Source organism: Rhinolophus sinicus, chromosome 8 (assembly GCF_057876585.1).
Source record: "Rhinolophus sinicus isolate RSI-liver-muscle chromosome 8, RSI-T2T, whole genome shotgun sequence".
In the NCBI taxonomy this organism is placed as follows: domain Eukaryota; kingdom Metazoa; phylum Chordata; class Mammalia; order Chiroptera; family Rhinolophidae; genus Rhinolophus; species Rhinolophus sinicus.
In genome coordinates, this window is record NC_142508.1 from 31,623,788 (window position 1) to 31,643,021 (window position 19,234).

At 47.8% G+C, this 19,234-nt stretch overlaps 1 protein-coding gene across 2 annotated transcripts in view; it reads right to left on the minus strand.

Moving 5' to 3' along the window:
• The window catches only part of ZNF8 (zinc finger protein 8), a 28,777-nt gene extending 10,349 nt beyond the window's left edge, over nt 1-18,428 (minus strand). The window contains exons 1-5 of one of the 2 annotated variants that reach the window (XM_074315518.2): nt 18,242-18,428; nt 13,465-13,591; nt 13,065-13,160; nt 10,204-11,661; nt 692-923 (exon numbers count right to left, since the gene is read on the minus strand). In XM_074315518.2, the coding sequence (XP_074171619.1) occupies nt 10,250-11,661; nt 13,065-13,160; nt 13,465-13,591; nt 18,242-18,385 (1,779 nt within the window). In that variant the 5' untranslated portion in view covers nt 18,386-18,428 and the 3' untranslated portion in view covers nt 692-923; nt 10,204-10,249. Of the gene's footprint in view, nt 1-691; nt 11,662-13,064; nt 13,161-13,464; nt 13,592-17,799; nt 18,184-18,241 lie in introns of those variants that run through there. The other variant, XM_088800429.1, reaches the window with a different exon arrangement.
• Between the last annotated feature and the right edge of the window lie 806 nt (nt 18,429-19,234).

Sequence of the window (19,234 nt, forward strand, 5' to 3'; positions counted from 1 at the left end):
AGTGGCCAGCATGATTGGGGAGGCGTGTGATGGGCAAAGGGAGAGCTGTAGGTGAGGCCTGGAAACAGGCAGAAATCAGGTAATGCAGGGCCTGAAAGGCATGGATTTGTTTCAAAACAGTATGGATTTGTTTCAAAGCAGGGGTCAGCAAACTTGGCCTGACTGCCTGTTTTTGTATAAACTGTGATCTAAAAATAGTTTTTCTATTTTTAAGTGGTTAGGGGGGAGTGCAGAATCAAAAGACTAATATTATATGAAATTCAGATTTCAGTATCCATCAATAAAGTTCTGGATTTTGTCTGGAAAAAAACATGTGAATGTGTTTTTGTTAGATAAGTAGCTACATGACTTCCTTGGTTTTGCCTCCTGACCTACAAAGCTTAAGATATTTGCTATCTGTTCCTTCACAGGGAGAGTTTGCTGACCCTGCTCTGATGGCCTGGGCAGCGAAGGAGGGTTTAATGGGAGGGGTGGCCTCACCGTTTAGGGTTTAAAGACCCCTCCAGTGCTGTGTGGAGAGCGATGGAGGGGGCAAGGAGAGACAGGAGACCCATGAAGACGTTGTGGGCTGGATTAGGCTGAGGAGGACAGGGCAGTGGAGTGAATGTGGCAGGAGCAGGGCATGTTTTGAGGGGTATCTGGTTTCTGAAAATGTCCAGCCCTTTGACCATCATTCCACCTTCCGCCTTACCTGATGCCTCAGGCTCCATTGCTTGCCACTCTCTTCTGTCTCCAGGCTGCTCACATTAGCCCCTACAAGATGGGGGGCCTGTGGTGTTAGTCCCAGGCAGAGGTCCCAGGTTGCAGGTGACTGCTGCAGGGGTGGATTCCTGTTTCCGAGCCACTGCCTTCTTTTCTCCACTCCCACACAGCGGTGGCTCTCCAGGCTCCTGGCTCTGACCTTTGGGCCCAGGGCTGGGACTCTGGAAAATGAAATACTGCTGGGTATGGCCACAGCCACAGAGGTGGGCTCCTTTGGGGCAGACCAACAACTGCCTTACTCCCCCAAATTGAAAACACACGTCCACAGAAAAACCTGTACAGGAATGTTCGCAGCAGCATTATTTAGGTAAACTGTGATTTACCATACAATGGAACATTATTCAGTTATAAAAACGAATGAAGTACTGACATATGGCACAACATGGCTAGACTTTGAAAACATTATGCCTAGTAAAAAAAAAAGCCACACACAAAAACTTCATACTTGATGATACCATTTACATGAAATGTCTAGAACAGACAGCAAGGAGATTACCGGTTGCCAGGCTGGGGGAGAGGGAATAGGGAGTGCTGGATAAAGGATACAGGGCATAGGCACACACCTGAGGTCACACCTGACACACGGGGTGTCAGACATACAAAACACCTCCTCCCCACAGTCATGCATGCACAGTGACACACTGGCCACATACACACAACTGGGTTTTCATCTGCACACCTTGGTCGAAACACCCTCCCACCTACCCCAGCGCAGGCGCAGGCACACGCGGCCCCTCCTCTCTCCCCGTCCCCACGGCCATGCCATCCCGGCTCCGCGCTCCCCTGGTGGACCTCCGTCTACTTGGTCACTCCCACCGACCGCACTCGCGGCCTTCTTCGTCTCTCACGCTCACACTGGCCGTCCCGTCGGGACCACGCACTTACCACAGCTGCTGCCTCCTCACAGAACCTCACAGCGCTGCCGCTCACGTGCCCCCGTGCCCGTGCATACCCAACGAAGGCACTTGTGGCCTGCACTTTCGCCAAGTAGCCCGCGATCCATCCAGGACTTCATCTCCCAGAGAGCGCTGCGCGCTGCATGCCTGGAATCGGCCGGGCACAGGATGAATAGCCTTTTGGGAAATGGAGTCCAGGGCGCGGCGGCGCCAGGAAGGGAGCGTGGGAACCTGTCGCTCTGCACTGGCGGCGAGTGGAACGAGACGTGTATATTGATACGCAGACTTTATGTATGTTTAAAACATACAGCATTTGTACCTTTTTCACTTTGTATACATACGTGTACACATGCATAAAATAGGTATATAGAATGGGATTTTTTTTTTTTTACACCCTAAACCCTGTATATTCTCTAAATCCTTCAGCAAATGTCCCCCAAGAACAAGTAAATGTTGTATCCACCCAAGAAACGACGTTGAAACCACACCTTCCCTTGGTCTACAGCCCATATGTTAATTCCTTCCAATAATTTCCTACCTACCTTTTTATTTTTATCTTTTATTCAAGCCCAAACCAAATCTTCTTGTTCCACTTGAGTTGGCTTCAATCTGGAACAGATTTTCAGCCTTTTCTTTTTCTTTTTAAAAATAATCTTGACATTTTTCATATATCCAGTTTTCCAAATTGTCCTCCAATTTAGATTTGTCTGATTGTTCCTGTATATAATTTAAAACAATCACCAGATTGTACATACTCCTGTTTTTTTCTACTGACCCTGAACATTTCTCCATTAAACATTTTTTTGAAACCGATTCTGTTACATGGCTAGTTTCCCATTGTATGAATTTACCATAATTTATTTACGTTTCCATTCTGTACCCAGTTACAATGTGTGCAGGGAGCAATTTCCTCCACACCAACAAGCAATTAATTCTGACGCCATCTACCTAGAGATAGCACCAGATTCCACAGGTTGAGGGCTGGGTCCAAGACTGTTCCCTGTGCCCCCACAGATGCTGGTTCAAAGTCCAGTCCTGTAACACTGACAGACTGGCTATCAATAAGAGGGTTCCACAACCCCTTTCTTGGGTTTAATTTGCCGGAGTGCTCACAGACCTCAGGAAACCCACTGACTCACTAGATTAATGGTTTATTATAAAATGTTATATGGTAGTCCCCTTATCTGCGGTTTAGCAGTCCAATGTTTCAGTTACCCACAGTCAACTTCAGTCTGAAAATATTACATGGAAAATTACAGAAACAAAGAATTCATAAGTTTTAAATTGCGCCCCGTTCTGAGTTGCTTGATGAAATCTTGCACCATCCCACTCCGTCCTGCCCAGGACATGAATTGTCCCTTTGTCCAGTGTATCCACCTCACTTCATCTCATCACATAGGCATGTATCAACTCACATCAGGTCAAGAAAGGTGAGTATAGTGTAATACACTTTGAGAGACCACATTCACATAATTTTTATTAGTGTATAATTGTTATAATTGCATGTTATTATTGTTAATCTCTTATTGTGCCTAAATTATAAATTAAACTTTATCATAGGTACATATGTATAAGAAAAAACAGTATATAGAGTTTGGTACTATCTGTAGTTTCAGGCACCTACTGCGTGTCTTGGAACATATCCCCTATGATTAAGGAGAAATAACTGTAACTCAAGAATAACCAGATAGAAGAGATGCACAGGGGAGGGTATGGGGAAGGGTGCAGAGCTCCCGTGCCCTATCCAAGTGTGCCATTATCCCAGCACCTCCATGTGCTCACCCCCCAGAAACTCTCCAAAACCTATCCTTAGGGTTTTTATGGAGGCTTCATTACATAGGCATGACTGACTAAATCACTGGCAATTGGCAATTGACTCAACCTTCAGCCCCTCTCGCCACCTGGAAGTCAGGGATGGGACTGAAAGGTCCAACCTGCACAGGGTTGGTTCTCCTGGTGACCAGCCCCCTCCTTAGATTAAGTTCAAAAGTCATATCAGTCACATACCAAGACACCTTTATGCTTTCATCACTTAGGAAATTCCACAGGTTTTACTGTGCCAGAAGCGGGCGGGCACAAAGACCAAATGTTTCTCAGTATAAATCACAAAATCACCCTCCCCACCGTTAGATGGGAATTGAGCTACGATAAACACATGCAATGAATGTTTCTGTACATTCATTCTTCTGTATATCCACGATGACTCCTTAAAAATCAACAATGGTTAGGCCCTTTGTGAGGCAAATTACCTTCCCTAATTAACGGTTGTCCTTGAGTACAATGTGGGACATGAAAATGTCATACACAAGTGGAAAGCATGTGTCACCTGGTGAAGCAGAATCCTGATGTATAGGCTAACCTGGCGATACCCTTCATTCCCACTACAGTCAGTTGATCACAAGGGGAGAGTTAAAAAAAAAAAAAAAAAAAAATACACACACACACACACACACACACACACACACACATACTGTCAGCCACCTACCTTTAGACCAGCACCGAACTTTCTGAGATGTTGATGGAAATATTCTACCTGTAACTACTGAGCAGTTGAAATGTGGCTAGTGTGACCCAGGAACTGCATTTTTATGTTAATTTTGGTTAATTTAAAATTACATCTAAATAGCTACACGTGGCTAGTGGCTAGCACATTGGACAGCACATTCTGGAAGACGGTCACCTTGGATCTCCTTACAACAGGCCTATGGGAGACTGCTTTTCACACTGAATTCAGGTGTTTTTACTAGTTACTTTTTGCACAAATGACTTTGAGGATGTGTAAGGAGACACTGACAATGAGAGACTTAGCTTTGGCGACAATTTGTGTGTGCTCTGACTGATATAGGGAATTTAATAAAATAACTTGGAAACTGATGTGCTACAACCAGCTTGCAAGAAATATCATGGAGTCAAAGCTATTTTTATACTCAACTTGTTCCGTTAACACACACATGCGCATGGGTATATACAGAACAGGTGTGGCCAAGAGACAAGGTCCTATGGATGTTTTAGTAGGGGAATAACAATGTAACAAATGCTCAAACTTCGATTTTTGAAAGAGTTGAGATTTTTGTTAATTTTTTGAACTAGTGATACTTTGACATGTTTCAAAATTCCAAAAATATCAAAAGATATAGACTGAAAATTATTCCTCATCCCTTTCCAGTTCTCCTCCCCAAGAGCAACTGGCTACTTTGTAGCTTTTCACAGACTCTGTGTGTGTGTGTGTGATGTGTGTGTGTATAAGCAAATATTTCCTCTTTACACAAATGGGAAACATACTATACACACTGTTTACACCTTTTCATTTGACACTGTATCTTGGAACTCTCCCCCGTTAGTACATAAAGAGTTTCCATTTTTAAGTCTGTCGTTCTCCATTCCACACCATAAATCACTTAGCTAATTCCCCATTGTGGCCACTGAGGTTGGTTCCAAATTTTTAGTTTTGAAATCAACACTGTAGTGAAAACCATGTACAGTCTGCACCTGTAGGATCCACTCCCAGCAACAGGTTTGCGGAGACAAAGGGTTTGTGTGTTTGTAAGTTAGATAGCAACTGATGAGCTACCCTCTACGGAGGCTGTGTCAATGCATACTCCCCCTGAAACTGTACAAAAATCTCCTCCCCCTTTTGGATAAAAGGCTGGTAAAATGCTGGGTGGAGGGCCCATTGCCACAGTCCTCCTGAAAAGTAATTTAAAAAGCTGTATGAAATTCACTGTCAGAGGAAAATGCTGAAAATGTAGTAAGAAGCACGTGTTACAAGAGAACTAGGAGGGAGTCCAATTTTCTAAATATAAGATAACTACGTATACATGTATTTTGTATGTATAAGGTTTAGTGTTACACTGTATGTATACACACATATTTTAAAGAAAAAATTACAAGGACAATTAACAAAATCTTAATGGTAATGACCATCTCTGGATGATAGAAGTATGAAGAATTAAATTTTAAATAAATCTTCATACTTTTGTGTATTCTTTTACTTTCGTGCATTTTCCAGGTTTTGCTACAAAGAATTTGCATTACTTTTATAAACTATCAAAACCATGTATTTTCTCTAGCTTATAGTAATATCCCCTGAGGAGTTTCTTATCTGTTTACAAATATCTACAAGGAAGTCACTAAGAGCATTATGCCTAGAAAACATGACCCGGAATGAGAAACGGAAAATTGCCAAGATATTTGCTGCCTGGGGCAGGGAGGCGAGTGCCGAGTGATGAGCTGGTTCCCAGCTTACTCAGCGAGGCCACTGTGATCTCAGTCCATCCAGTGTCCACTCTGAAAACCATGGAAGCATGACCCTTCAGGAGCTGCCATTTTGGGGTGCAGGTAGAAAGAACGGGGCAATCTCAGGGCCAGCTTCCATAGCCATCTAGAACCATGAAGTCACAGCCAGGTCTCCGCTCGCCAGACAGCACTAGTAGCTGGAACATTCCTGAGTCTGCACCCCATACCGCTGATGGGACAGTGAGAAGGAACAGTCAAAAGTGGGGCTTTGGTGGCTGGGCCACTTGGTGACATGTCGCTTCTCCTCTCAGGGCTGCCCAGCACCAGCGGTGGTGGTAGTGAAGACAGGATGAAGTGGGGAATGGACGTTTAGGTGGTAAGGCTTGTAGAGGTCGGCCCACAAAGAATAGATACAAGGGAGGCCAACAGGATACCTACCTTCTGGCTCCAGGGATGGGATGGTGGTGCCAACGTATCCCATGAAAGGGACCAAAGTAAAGGGGACTGGTTTGAGCTGCCCAGCAGCATACACTTCCTTCAGCCTGAAACTCAAAACTCGGCACCAGAGGCCAAGATTTGGCAGTGAGCAGCACAAAGGCATGGGTGTAGATGAGGACATCTGGGAAGGGTATGGAGCACAAGGTGGGTCTCCCGGGCACTGTCCTGGGGACTCCAACATTTAAGAGGTGAGGGGAGGACAAGAAGGCCCTCAAGAGGTGGAAGGGATCCAGAAGAGGGCAGGACCCCAGAATACCAGGGGACTGAGCATTGCAAGGACAGGCTGGACAATCCAGGAGATGAAGCAATGGGGCCAAAAGACAGTGGCGCCTGATCAAGGCAATAGGAAGCCCCAGCAAAACTGGATGAGAAAGGTGGCAAATGCTGCTGGTTGCCAACCCATTACCCATTTCCCAAGCCCCTTTCTCAGGGTACAGGTCTGTGACACGGAGGTTGGAAAAGCTAAATACTAACTCTCCAACCTCCTTGTTACTAGGGGTGGCCCTGTGACCCCATCTGGGCCAATGAGACATAAGTGGGCATTTGCTGGAGGCTTCTGGGGCAGCCTTTCTTTGAAACCTCATCAGAGATGAGTACTGGCCTTCCCTTCCCTTCTTCAAGTCTTGATTTGGATGCAATGGCTGATGCCACAGCAGCCTCACTCCAACTGAGGGAAAGGTTCCAAGGGCTGCAGAAAACACTGCCTCTGAAGTAGCAGAGATGCTGCAGGGACAGCCTTCAAAGAAAACCTAATTTGTTTAAAGCCATTGTTAACTGGGTGTTGACTTCAAATTGTACCTCCACCTCCTGGCTGTGTAACCTTGGGATGTTTACTTTTGTTCTAGTTACTATGTACTTTTGTCCCATGCTTTACCTTCCTTATATATAGAATACTACTACCTCACAGAACCATCACTGAGGCCCTGCCTGTCTGCCTGAAAACACACCTTTTCTCAGCTATGCAAATGGAAAGGTATCTGCCAAGAATGAAATGGACAATGGTGTGGCTGGGGTATAAGGACAGAGCTGTGAAAAATGAGGGCTGACAAGGGAGATACACGAGGACAACCCCAGAGGGAAGTTGGGTACACAGAAATGCACCCAGGGCTTTGAGAGGGTCTTGGAGACAGAAACTGGAGATGAGCTGCAAAGCCAGCTCGGCTACCACAGAAACCCCATTGTTGTGGCACTCACAGCATCCGAAGAACACAAAGGACACAAAAGGCTGTCACAGAGTTCTGACACTTAACTGTGATGCTTGGCGGTGAGGCCTGATGCTCAATCGTTCCAACAAAGCCATCAGAACTGCTGCTATATTTTTCCAGGACGCCATTTCTTCCGTTCAACTCTATGTTCTGCCAACCCAACATTCGTTCTGTGGGATATTTTTAGGAAGCAATTTCTACAAGCTGAGATATGCCATGATCAGTGTTCCTTTCTTCCAATTTTTGATGTTTATGGTGTATATCTGACTTCAAATGCAACTGCAGTGGGAATAGGAAACAAAGGCCATGCTCTGTATAATAGTGCCTGTGACAGTAGTCCCATTGGGACAGGCATCTTGCTTATGCATGTTTGTTTCATTTTAGGTGCGAAAGCAAGTAGTTTGAATCCTTGGTTTTTACATACCTTGGGCTATGAGACACCAAGGATCACACTTAGACCACAGTATTCTTTATGTCAAGAACAGCATGGACATAGTTCAGAAAGCTTTGCTTTCCTCAGGTGTAAAACTGGAGGAAAGCAAGGAGATAATCAAGGTGAAGTTTTGAACTGTGACATTAAAATAGTCATGTTAGCATGTCCTGCATCGTATAAAAAGAAACAATTTTCTCAGAGGTCTGGCTGTACTTGGCACTGGCAGCCGAGACCTCCAGCAGAGACCCCCATGCAAGATGGGGAGCTGACTCTGAGAGCAGTGGGAGTCACACAATCCACAAGACCCTTCAACACAACCCGGTGGCATGATGCCAAATCAGAAGTCATTTCACCAGGTAAAAGCAAGGAGGGTCTGATGGGCAAGCTTGAGATTGGGACAACATTTAGCTTACTCTGTTGGTTTTTTTTCTTCCCCAGAAAACTAAATATTAAGAGACTTAAAAAGAAAGAGACCTATGAAAAGTGTCAATCTTGTTTAGCTCAAACCAATGATTAGAACAAACCAAGTAAAAAACAAAACAATTTATGAGGCAACCAAGAACATCTGAACACTGGACATTTGATGATATATTGATGAATTACTGTTATTTCCACTTAGATATGAAAATGGTTATACAGTTTTGAGATTTTAAAAAATTAATAATTCATCCTGCTTCATCACAAACATTCTTAAGTGAAGTGAGCATTTGTTTTCTTTACTGCGCTGCCCGGTGAGGAAGAATCTGGAGCACCCCCTGGGGACCGCTGCCCAGCACTGCACCCACCGCCTTGTCTGCCCTGTCACAGCAACATCAACACCGTGAAGGCGGCAGGTGATGCTCACTGTACTTATGGAAGCGGTTTTGTCCCCAGGGACCAACATGGTTATATCTGTTTCTAAAAGTCTTTGCTTTTTAGAGATATACTCAGAAAAAATGGATGAAATCACATGGTTTCTGGGACCCGGGTGAAAATAATCCTGTGGCAGGTAGGGGTACTAGTGAAAATATATTGTCCATGTTTTAGTGTCCACAATAAAATGCTAAAATTTAGATTAATCAGAAAAATAAGCAGATTCTCTTCCTTTCTCCACACCAATTACGAATCCTGCAAAAAGGTTTAAAAAATTACTACAAAACACATTGTGCATAAACTAGCTAATATCATTTGTTAAAATCAAACATAAGGGATTGTTAGCATAGCACTGATCAAGCAATGCAGAGTTTAGACAACGTCGGCTGTGGTGCTGCTCATGGCGTCTACCCCAGCACACATGGGATGGGGCCTTTTCTTTATTGAGGGGTCTGTCTTGGGCATCACAGGATGTTAAGCAGCATCTCTGGCCTGTACCCATTAGAGGTCAGTGGCACCCCTCCCTCCCGCCAGTCATAACAACCAAAATGTCTCCAGACATCACCAAATGTCTTTTGTGGGACAAAACCAACCGATTGAGGCTTCTAGCAGCACTGGCTGTTTTAAGGCAACGGTTTTCAACAGAAGCAGTGATATGCCAGGGAATGTTGTGGAATTTCATGGTGGTTTGTCATCTGATTTGGGCATGAGTATGGCTGATGTGGGTGAGTGCCAAGCGTGCTCTAATGACTGTGAAGTGCAGACTGGCCCCTGGGATCCCTGTGTGTATGAAACAACCTGCCTGTAAGTATGAACTGGGACCCTAAGTCGCCTTCACATCCAAACACACATCAATTCCTACATGCTTAGAATTTTATACATAATTTTCCAGAAATGCAACAGCACTTTGTTTCATCCAAAACTTTTACAAGAGTGAGTCACCACTTTGGAAAATCAGATCCCATACAGGAATACTCCTCACATTTCTGTGGCCAACACCACACCCTGTATACCAGACGGCAAGCAACAGGCAGTGACCAGGTCCCCAGCATTACAGACCAGTCATATGCAGAGATTCCACACCAACTCAGTACACGTCATCATAAATTACTTCTGTTTTAATTATCCTTTAGAAAATGGGGCCATATAGTGATTATTTTGACATTAAACACATGTGTAGGTTACATCACCTGTGGCTTGAGAGATCTGAGAACTACCAATCTCGGGAGTTTTGGGAAGCACCTTTCCTTAGGAAATCAGAAGTCACCTTGGGCATCTTTACCCCCACCCCCCCTTTCCATGAATACCCATGTGGACTTACCAAATTTTTGTACCTGTGGTTCAAAGTCATCTGTAGACATTCTCCCCTATGTGGAGTCTCTGATGTCAAATAATACAGAAGTGCCCACGGAAGATTCTTCTACCCCAATAACGTGCACGGGGCTTTTCTCTTGCATGATTTCGTGGATGTCAAATAGGGCAAGCGCCCTGCTTGCAGGCTGTCCGGCCTTTGTCCCGCCCCCAGGGCTCTCCCCTGGGCACACGTGCTGATGGGAGCCCCGGACACGGGGCTGCTCCCGCTGCCGGTTACGGCCACAGGGCTCCTCCCTTGTGTGAGTTACCTGGTGCCGGATGAGGTGCGAGCTCTGAATGAAACACTTCCCACATTGACCGCATTTGAAGGGCCTGTCGTTCCGAAGAGCCCTGTCACTGGGATTCAAAGCTGGGTTGCAGCCCAGGGAGTCTGCCCACTCGTGCTGGGTCAGTGCGGCCCTCTGCTCAAAGACCAGCCTCTGGCGGCACTCATAGGGCTGTTCCCCGGCGTGCTTGCGCTGGTGCTGGGCCAGGGAGGAGCTGTGCCTGAAGCCCTTGCCACAGTGGTTGCACTCGTAGGGCCGCTCCTCCGTATGAGTCCTCAGGTGCAGGAACAGGCACGTGGTCCGTGAGAAGGCCTTCCCGCACACGCTGCAGGAGTATGGCCTCTCGCCCGTGTGTGTGCGCCTGTGCCGGCCCAGGGAGGAGTTCTGGTTGAACGCGCGCCCGCAGTCCTGGCACTCGTAGGGCTTCTCCCCGGTGTGAATCCTGCGGTGCACAGTGAGGTGCGTGCTGTGGCAGAAGCACTTGCCACACTCGGCGCACTTGTAGGGCTTGTGTCCCGTGTGGATGCGCTCGTGTTGCACCAACGAGGAGTTCTGGCTGAAGGCCTTGCCGCACTCTCTGCACACGTAGGGCCGCTCCCCCGTGTGGATGCGCCTGTGCACAGTGAGGTGCGCGTTGTGGCTGAAGGCCTTCCCGCAGTCCGCGCACTTGTAGGGCTTCTCCCGCACTGGGCTCTGCATGAGCTCCACACCTGCAGCTGCCTGGCGGGAGGCTGAGCTGCAGCTGCTGCTGTCACGTGGCCATTCTCCCGAGGCGCCTGTGTGCTGACCCACTAAGCTGGAGTCACTTTCCGAATTTGTAACCTGTGAGTCGTGAGTCCAGAAATATCCTCTCCCAGAAACCTCCAGGAATGGGTTTGGGTCTGAATTCACCACAGGATTTTCCCCAAGTCTGAGACTTTCATGGCTTCCATCTTGAATTGCTGCTTCCTTCGGGCAACATTCCAATTGGTCCTTCTCAGGAGCCTTTACCTGGCCCTCACGGTTCCAGCCTTCCCCCCGTATGGCAGGATAGGGAACATCCCTCAGGAAGACCCCCCTCTCTGTGACAGGGGATGCCTCCCCCTCAGGAAGGCTCTGCTCTGTGAGTTCTGCTTGGCCTTCAAGCCCAGGCTCCCAGCCTGAAAGAAAACCAAGGAGCTCTGAGGGGTTGGTGGAGAAGACACAGAAGGCGACAGGACCCCAACACCTTGGGTCTGCAGCCTAACCACCTGCCTGGCCTCTAAGGAAATCCTGATTCAGCTTTTATGTTGATACTAAGTGCCCCATCTGCAAACACAGCCTCACTCATTCATTCATTCAACAAAAATTTCCTGAGCACCTGTCATGAGTCAGGTATGGGCCTAGATCAGGGGCCGGAAAATAAAGCTCCCAAGTTATGGATGGTTTTCATGTTGTTAAAGACCCATAGGGGAAAAAACAACAACTATGTAACAGAGACAGGCAGAATTCTAAAGCTGTCCCATGGCAATCAGACAGTCATCAAGATACTGCTGTGAAAGGGTTGGACATGAAGGTCACTAATCAGCGGACCTTAAACCTTAAAATAGGGAGATGATGCTGGATTACCTGGGTGGGCCCAAAGCAACCCCTGAACGTTTGTAAGCAGAAGGAGGTAGAAGGACAGGCTGGCTGTGCAGGGGACATTGGCCAGGGGGTGCAGGTGCCTTCCCGAGCTGAGAACACCTCTTGGACGACAGTCTCAAGGACACAGGAACCTCAGTGCTAGGATGCATGGAGCTGAATTCTGCCAATGACCTGAGTGAGTCTGGACACCTGAACTCAGAGTCTTCCCAAACCTCCCTATAAGCCTCCCAGGCTGATACTCTGATTTTGGCCTTGTGAGACCTGGAGCAGACAAACCAAGTTTGATCGACAGATGTGTGAGATAATTAAGTGTGTATTGTTTAAGGTACTGTGTTTGTAGTAATTTGTTACAGCAACGACAGAAAACAAACACAGAGACTGCACATGGCCCCCAAAGCCTAACATATTTCTTATCTGGCCCCACATGCTGGAGACAAAGCAGTGACCTGGACAGTTGAAAAGCCCTGCCCTCAGGCGCAGGGAGGCAGATGCTGAATGAAGCGCAGAAGCAGCAGGCTGGGGAGAGATGGGCAACTCAGTTTTCGAAAACGCAAGTGGAGGTGCCCTCCTGCCTCTAGTTAACTGTGGGGGAGCAGCCCTCAGTGCTGAACCCTCCAGAGTAAGGACTGCCCCTTAGGCAGGCACAGGCTCCCCCCTCCTTACAGTGCAGAGAAGCGAAGCTGTGTTAGCTTCCTTTGGCACTGTGAAAACTCACCACAAACATAGCACCACTGGGCAGGACTTGAAGCCCAGCTTTCTCTGGACTGTGCCCCATGTGCCTTCTCCCTTCGCTGACTGTGCCCTGTAACCTTTTGCTGTAATCGCTGAATCTGAGGATGTTCTCAGGAACCCCGACACACCACCCTTTCCAAGCAGCACACCTGCAGTCACCTACTGGACTGCTCCCGATAGGGGTTCCCACTTGGCGTGTTCTCACCTGGACAGCAGCGCTGGGTGATTCCTCTGTCCACCACCCACAGCTCAGCTCCTTGCTCTAGCTGGGAGATGACTTCAGGTTTCGGAAGCTCAGGCCCTGGAAACAGGGAAAGACAAAGGATGTGGGGGTCTGATCTAGAGAGTAGGAACGAGCCCAGTCTCCTACCCGGGGCTCCTGACCATCAGGACACGTGGACACCTCACAACAAGGTGAAGGCTTTGCAATGGGACAGAAAAGGGCAAATACACCCCTGTTTGCATGTCCTACAGGGAAGGAGGAAACAAAATCCCTGATCCCCAGCCTGAGGTCAAGTTCTCATACCAGAGGCCCTAAGACCTATAACCCATGAAGAATAAGTTACTGCAGGAATCTGACCATCAGTTCTGGAAGTGGGCCTTACCCACAGACAGCAGGTGCCCAAAGGTCTCCAGCATCACATCGCGGTACAGGATCCTCTGGGCAGGGCCTAGCTGCCCCCACTCCTCCTGGGTGAAGTCCACAGCCACATCCCGGAAGGTCACTGGCTCCTGAAATTTTTCACACGCGTTCGATCAGCTGGACCGTTCCCATCAGTGCTCTCAGGAAGAGGAGGAGGAATGAGGATGGAGAAGATGGGCAGGCCAGTGTCCTGAGAAAGTGCATGTTCTGGGCAACATGAATCAGGTCTTGCGGGGCACCACTGGGTTGCTGCATGTAGGTGTGGGTTGTATAGCGAGGACATGTGAGAGTATCCAGACGAGATCAGAGCTAACCATAGCTGACCTACAACTGATTTCACGAGAAGGTGCCAACAGAGACCTGTCTAAACTGCTGACTTGCACATCTGTGGGCTAAAGAAATGGTTAGTGTCTAAAGGCACTAGGTACTATCCTAACAAACTAGGACAGTTTGTTACTCAGTTACAATTAACTGATACACTAATCCTCAGATTCCAAGCAAGGCTCCTCATCCTCCCTGAAAAGAGGAGTGTACAGTTAAGAGTCAGAAATTCACTTGCCTTCAGTGACCAAGCAGGCTTACAAGTAACCGAAGTGGGCCAGTGTAAGAGTCTACCGGTATTTAACCTGTGAGAGGTGACACTGGAAGTGACAGATAACACGTGCCCTGTCTCATGGGGCACCTGGGACTCAGAACCAATAGATTGTGGGGAAATATAGGCCCCATGTGGTCAGAACTGCTAGTCTCTGGTGAGAAGCTGAAAACTAGGTTATGTTTTTCAGTTAAAACTTTTAATTTTTATAAGTTGATACAATGTATTTAAAACCTGTTCCATAAATGAAACCCTTTTGTGGGCTGGCTGTGGCCATGGTCAAAAGCTAGATATCTCTGGAACAATCTTGGCTTTGCCACTTTCTCCTCAAGAAGCATGGAGCAGGTCCCCACCTCTGCCTCCCTGTTTCCTTGTCTCCTTGGGGGCTGTGATGGGGAGTAAGTGGCTGTAAAGCACTTCCTACTGGACAACTGGATAACTACATGCAAAATAAAGTTGGTCTCCAACCTTACACCATATATAAGTTAACTCAAAAAGGACCAAAGACATAAATGTTAGAGCTAAAACTATTAAACTCTTAGAAAAAAGATAGGGATAAATCTTTATAACCTTGGAACTGGCAAAGGATTCTTAGGAAAACAAAAGCACAGCCAACAAAATAAATAAATTGGACTTCATCAAAATTAAAAACTTTTGTGCTCCAATGGACACTATCAAGAAAGTGAAAAGACACCCACATAATGGGAGATACTAATTGCAAATCACACATCTGATAAAAGGACTGGTATCCAGAAGATACAAAGTACTCTTACAACTCAATAATAAAGGCAATCTAAATAAAACAAAGGATCTAAACAGATATTTCTTAAAAGAAGATATGAAAGGAAATATACAAATAGCAAATAATCACAAGATGCTCAACCTCATTAGCCACCAGGGAAATGGAAATCAAATCATACACCAAATACCTCAATTCTAAAAGGTATTTTCTTTAAAGAAAACACAAGTAAATTTTAAAAACATTAGGGTGGCGTATGGCTCTGACAAAAATTGTGCAGGCAACTTGCAGAAGCTTGTGGCTGGGAACAGAGGGCTCTGCTTCTGTCCCTGTACCCTCACCTCCCACTAAGAAGGTCCTCCAACCCTGACACATGCTCCCTGGGCCTCCTGCGTCCACCCGCCATTACCGACTCTGCTTGGGTTGCAGTGACAGCCCAGGCACCGGGTCCCCTGACTACTGGTCTGTCCAGGTCACAAGGCCTTTCTATGGCATCACATGAGTCCTTCATATCTCCTCCTGGAATTCTAGCAGGAACCCACTCCTTGCTGTCTTGTGACTCTCGCTGCTGGTCTACCTCAGTCCCCTGCAGTCCTCCTCTTGCTCTGCACTGTGGGCCTGGAGGGATGGGCTGTGTCAGACCCACACACTCTCTCAGAGCTGATGTGACCACCCAGCATCAGCCAGTATCTCATCACTGCCCCCCGCCCACCATGTCTTAGTTAACACTAGGTATCTCTCTGGCTCCCACTCGTCAGGCTCCTTCTCACCTTTAGATATAGGTTGACCCCTTTCAGCTTGGCTATGGTTGGCTAAATAATGGCCCCCAAAGATATCTGGGTTAGTTCCAGGAACCTGTGAATGTTACCATAAATGGCAAAAGGAAGTTTGTGGACGTGACTAAGGATTTTAAGATGGGGTTCTAAATGCAATCACAAATGTCCTTCTCAGGGGAAGGCAGGTGGACATTTAATCAGAGAATGCAGATGACAATGTGACAACTAAAGCAAGATGCCAAGCTGCTGGCTTTGAAGATGGACAAAGGGCCAGGAGGCAAGGAATGCAAAGTCTATAGTTCTAAATGGCTGGAAAAGGCCAGGAAACGGATTCTCCCCTAGAGCCTCCACAGGAAGGATGGCTCTGCCTACACCTTGATTCCAACCCAGTGAAATTGATTTCAGACTTCTAACCTCCAGAACTGTGAGAATAAATGTGTACTGTTTTAAGCCAACAAGTTTGCGGTAATCTGTTATAGCAACCACAGAAAGCTAACACACTATACCTCAAAGCCCTCCACTTCTGCACCTTGCCTCCTGTGGTGGCCAGACTCCGAGATGGCCTCAATGATTCCAGTCTTGTGTAGTCCCCTCCTATACTGAGCAGGTTTGATTTGTATAACTGATAGGATATTGTGGAAATGACAGAGTGTGAATACTGACCTCAGGTCACAAAAGGCATTGTGCCTTTTACCTTGCCCTCTCCTGGATCACTTGCTCTGTGAGAAGTGAGATGCCATGCTGTGAGAACACCCAAGAAGCCCACAGAGGCCCATGTGGGAAGGAACTGAGACCTCCTGCCGACTGTCATGTGAGTGAGCCATCTTGGAGATGGCTCTTCCAGCCCCAGTCAAGTCTTATGTGACAGCAGTCCAGGTTGACATCTTGACTATAACCTCATGGACCCAGGCCAGAACCACCAGCTAAGTAATTCCAGGATTCCTATCACCAGAAACTGTGAGATAATATTTATTATTATTTTGGACCACTACGTGTTTGGATTATTTGTTACACAGCAACAGATAACAGACTTCCTCTTAAGCCTCTCTTACTTCTTTTTCTTTTTTTTAAAAGATTTTATTGGGCAAGGGGAACAGGACTTTATTGGGGAACAGTGTGTACTTCTAGGACTTTTCCCAAGTCAAGTAGTTGTCCTTTCAATCTTAGTTGTGGAGGGTGCAGCTCAGCTCCAGGTCCAGTTGCCATTGTTAGTTGCAGGGGGCACAGCCCATCATCCCTTGTGGGAGTCGAACTGGCAACCTTGTGGTTTAGAGCCCACTGGCCCAATTGGGAATCGCACCACCAGCCTTCGGCGTTAGGAGTATGGAGTTCCAACCGGCCTGAGCCACCAGGCCGGCCCAAGCCTCTCTTACTTCTGATAAAGATTCTTTCCTTGATCAAACTTTAGCCTGGCTTCTCTGAACCCTCTTCTCATCTAGGCCTTGACCTTTAGGGATCTGTGTCCATTTCTGCATCACCCAGTTTTATGAAAAATCCTGTCAAGTCGGTTTAGGCAGGATCCCTACCCTCCCCATATGTGATCACTCTTGATATCTTTGTCAAAGTTCTCATCCCCACAATCGTCTAGGTAAGAGCTGATCACTTGGCCTGCTTCAGCAAGAATCTCCCAATCCCTGCTATAAAAGCTCATTTGTTGTACTCAGAATTGAGCTCAGTTCTATACCGGTCTCTTTACTGCAATAGTTCCTAAATGAAATCTGTATTTACTGCTTTAGCTACCGTGCAGCTGATTTTCTTTGACACTGTTCACTCCCTGCTCCAACATCCGCAGCAAAAACAAACTAAAGGGTGGCTGCATTTCATGCAAATCTGTGACACACAACTGAAAACATGCAAATCTAAAATTATCAATTATCTCATTTTGCCAAATCTGAAATAATGCCGACCCCTATGAACAACAAAATACAAAAAGTACTTAATTTCAAAGATGTTTCAGATATCATGAATTATTTTTGCCAACGTGGAGATAGCACTTTACGGAGAACAAAGGCGACGGCCACTTCGTCTAGAATTCAAAGCTGGAGCTCTGAATCAGGTGCCTCCCCAAATGGCCTTGCAAACACTGACCGCCCTGCACTGCAGTTCCCCCACAGCCGCACAGGGTGGTATTGGGGGGTCTGGTAGTCATTCCCAGCCCACTAACGGGGGTGCGTGGTGACTTCTCCTTACCCCCAGAGGTTGTGCCCGTCCACAGGCCAGAGGCTTCGCTTCTGTTGACTCCATGCATCAAAGCATCTCTATTCGGTAATACCTGCCACCTCGGCGCTCTATTACCCATCATCACGGTGGTTGGCCTTCGGGGCGAGGGGAATGGCATTGGCGGGAGCTGGGCCAGCCGTGTCCTCCAGAACGACCCAAAGCTCCATCTCAGAACGGGGAGGCCAGAGTATCACTTGGGCATGCGCACTCTGGGACCAGATGGCCGGGGTTCGATTCCGAACCCATCCCTTACCCGCCGTGCCAGTTAGCGTGCCCCGACCTGCGCCTGTTTCCCCTTGTGTAAATGGAGATAATGCCCGCGCCCTGCTAACCACGCGCTGAGAAGGTTAAAGGTTCAGTATCTGTAGGAGACGCTTGGCCCAGGGGCTGCTGCCATCGTTATTATTGTTACCTGAAATCGTTCCGCGGGCGGTCCCGTAGCCATCGCCAATGGTGTGGTGTCCTCCTCGGGGTCCATCCTGAACCGACAGGTTAAGGATAGGCGCCTGGGACGACCTAAAACCCGAGAGCCAGCCCCGCTGCAGGACGACTCCATACGCCACCCGTCGGACAATGGCGACCACGCCAGAGACGCTGTGACTACAACTCCCAGAAGGCCGAGCGGCGCGCGCAGCAGCGCCCGCCACTAGAGCCTCCGTTAGTTGAACCTTCGACCAATGGGAGCCTTCGCTCGCCTTTGGCCAATAGGGGCGATTCTGAGCGGGTGGTGCCCACCGTCAGCACTGACTGCGAGTCTTCGGAGGCTGCCAGCGAGGTAGAGCTCAATCCACAGAAGGGCGTCTGAATGGCAGGGAACGGGGCCTCCTAGCCTGTAGGGGTCCACAACCCCGGTCCCATGAGTCGCCGCAGTATACATGCTGGGATGAGATGGGCTGGTATGAAGCCGGGCCTGCTCTTCCAGCCGGGAAGTGCACAAGGGGAGGCCTGGGACTTCCCCATTTTGTCTTTGGGGTACCTGCTGCCTTCTACTCCCCCCCTTCCTCTCCCCCCACACTTTCTTCCTCCCCCGCCCCCCCCCCCCCACTCCTGTTCAAGCCTGTTGTTTCTCAGTCTAGTTGTGTAGTACATAGCTTCCTGGCCCATGCTGGTATTAAGAGCCTTGCGCATACCCCCTTGCGCTGAGGTATTCCGTGGTTGGTCAGCCGTTCACGGCAGCTCACTGCAGCTATCCCTGGCTGCTGGCTGCTCACGATTGCTGCCGGCCGCTCATGGCAGCACACGGTAGCCTTTGCACAGGGTAGCACTCAGCAGCTGGCGCCAACCTCTGGCTGCTCATGGCAGCCCAGCTCCAGGGAGAGCTGTTGTTCACAATCTTAGCTGTAGAGGGTGCAGCTCACTGGACCATGTGGGAATCGAACCAGCGACCTTGGTGTTAGGAGCACGA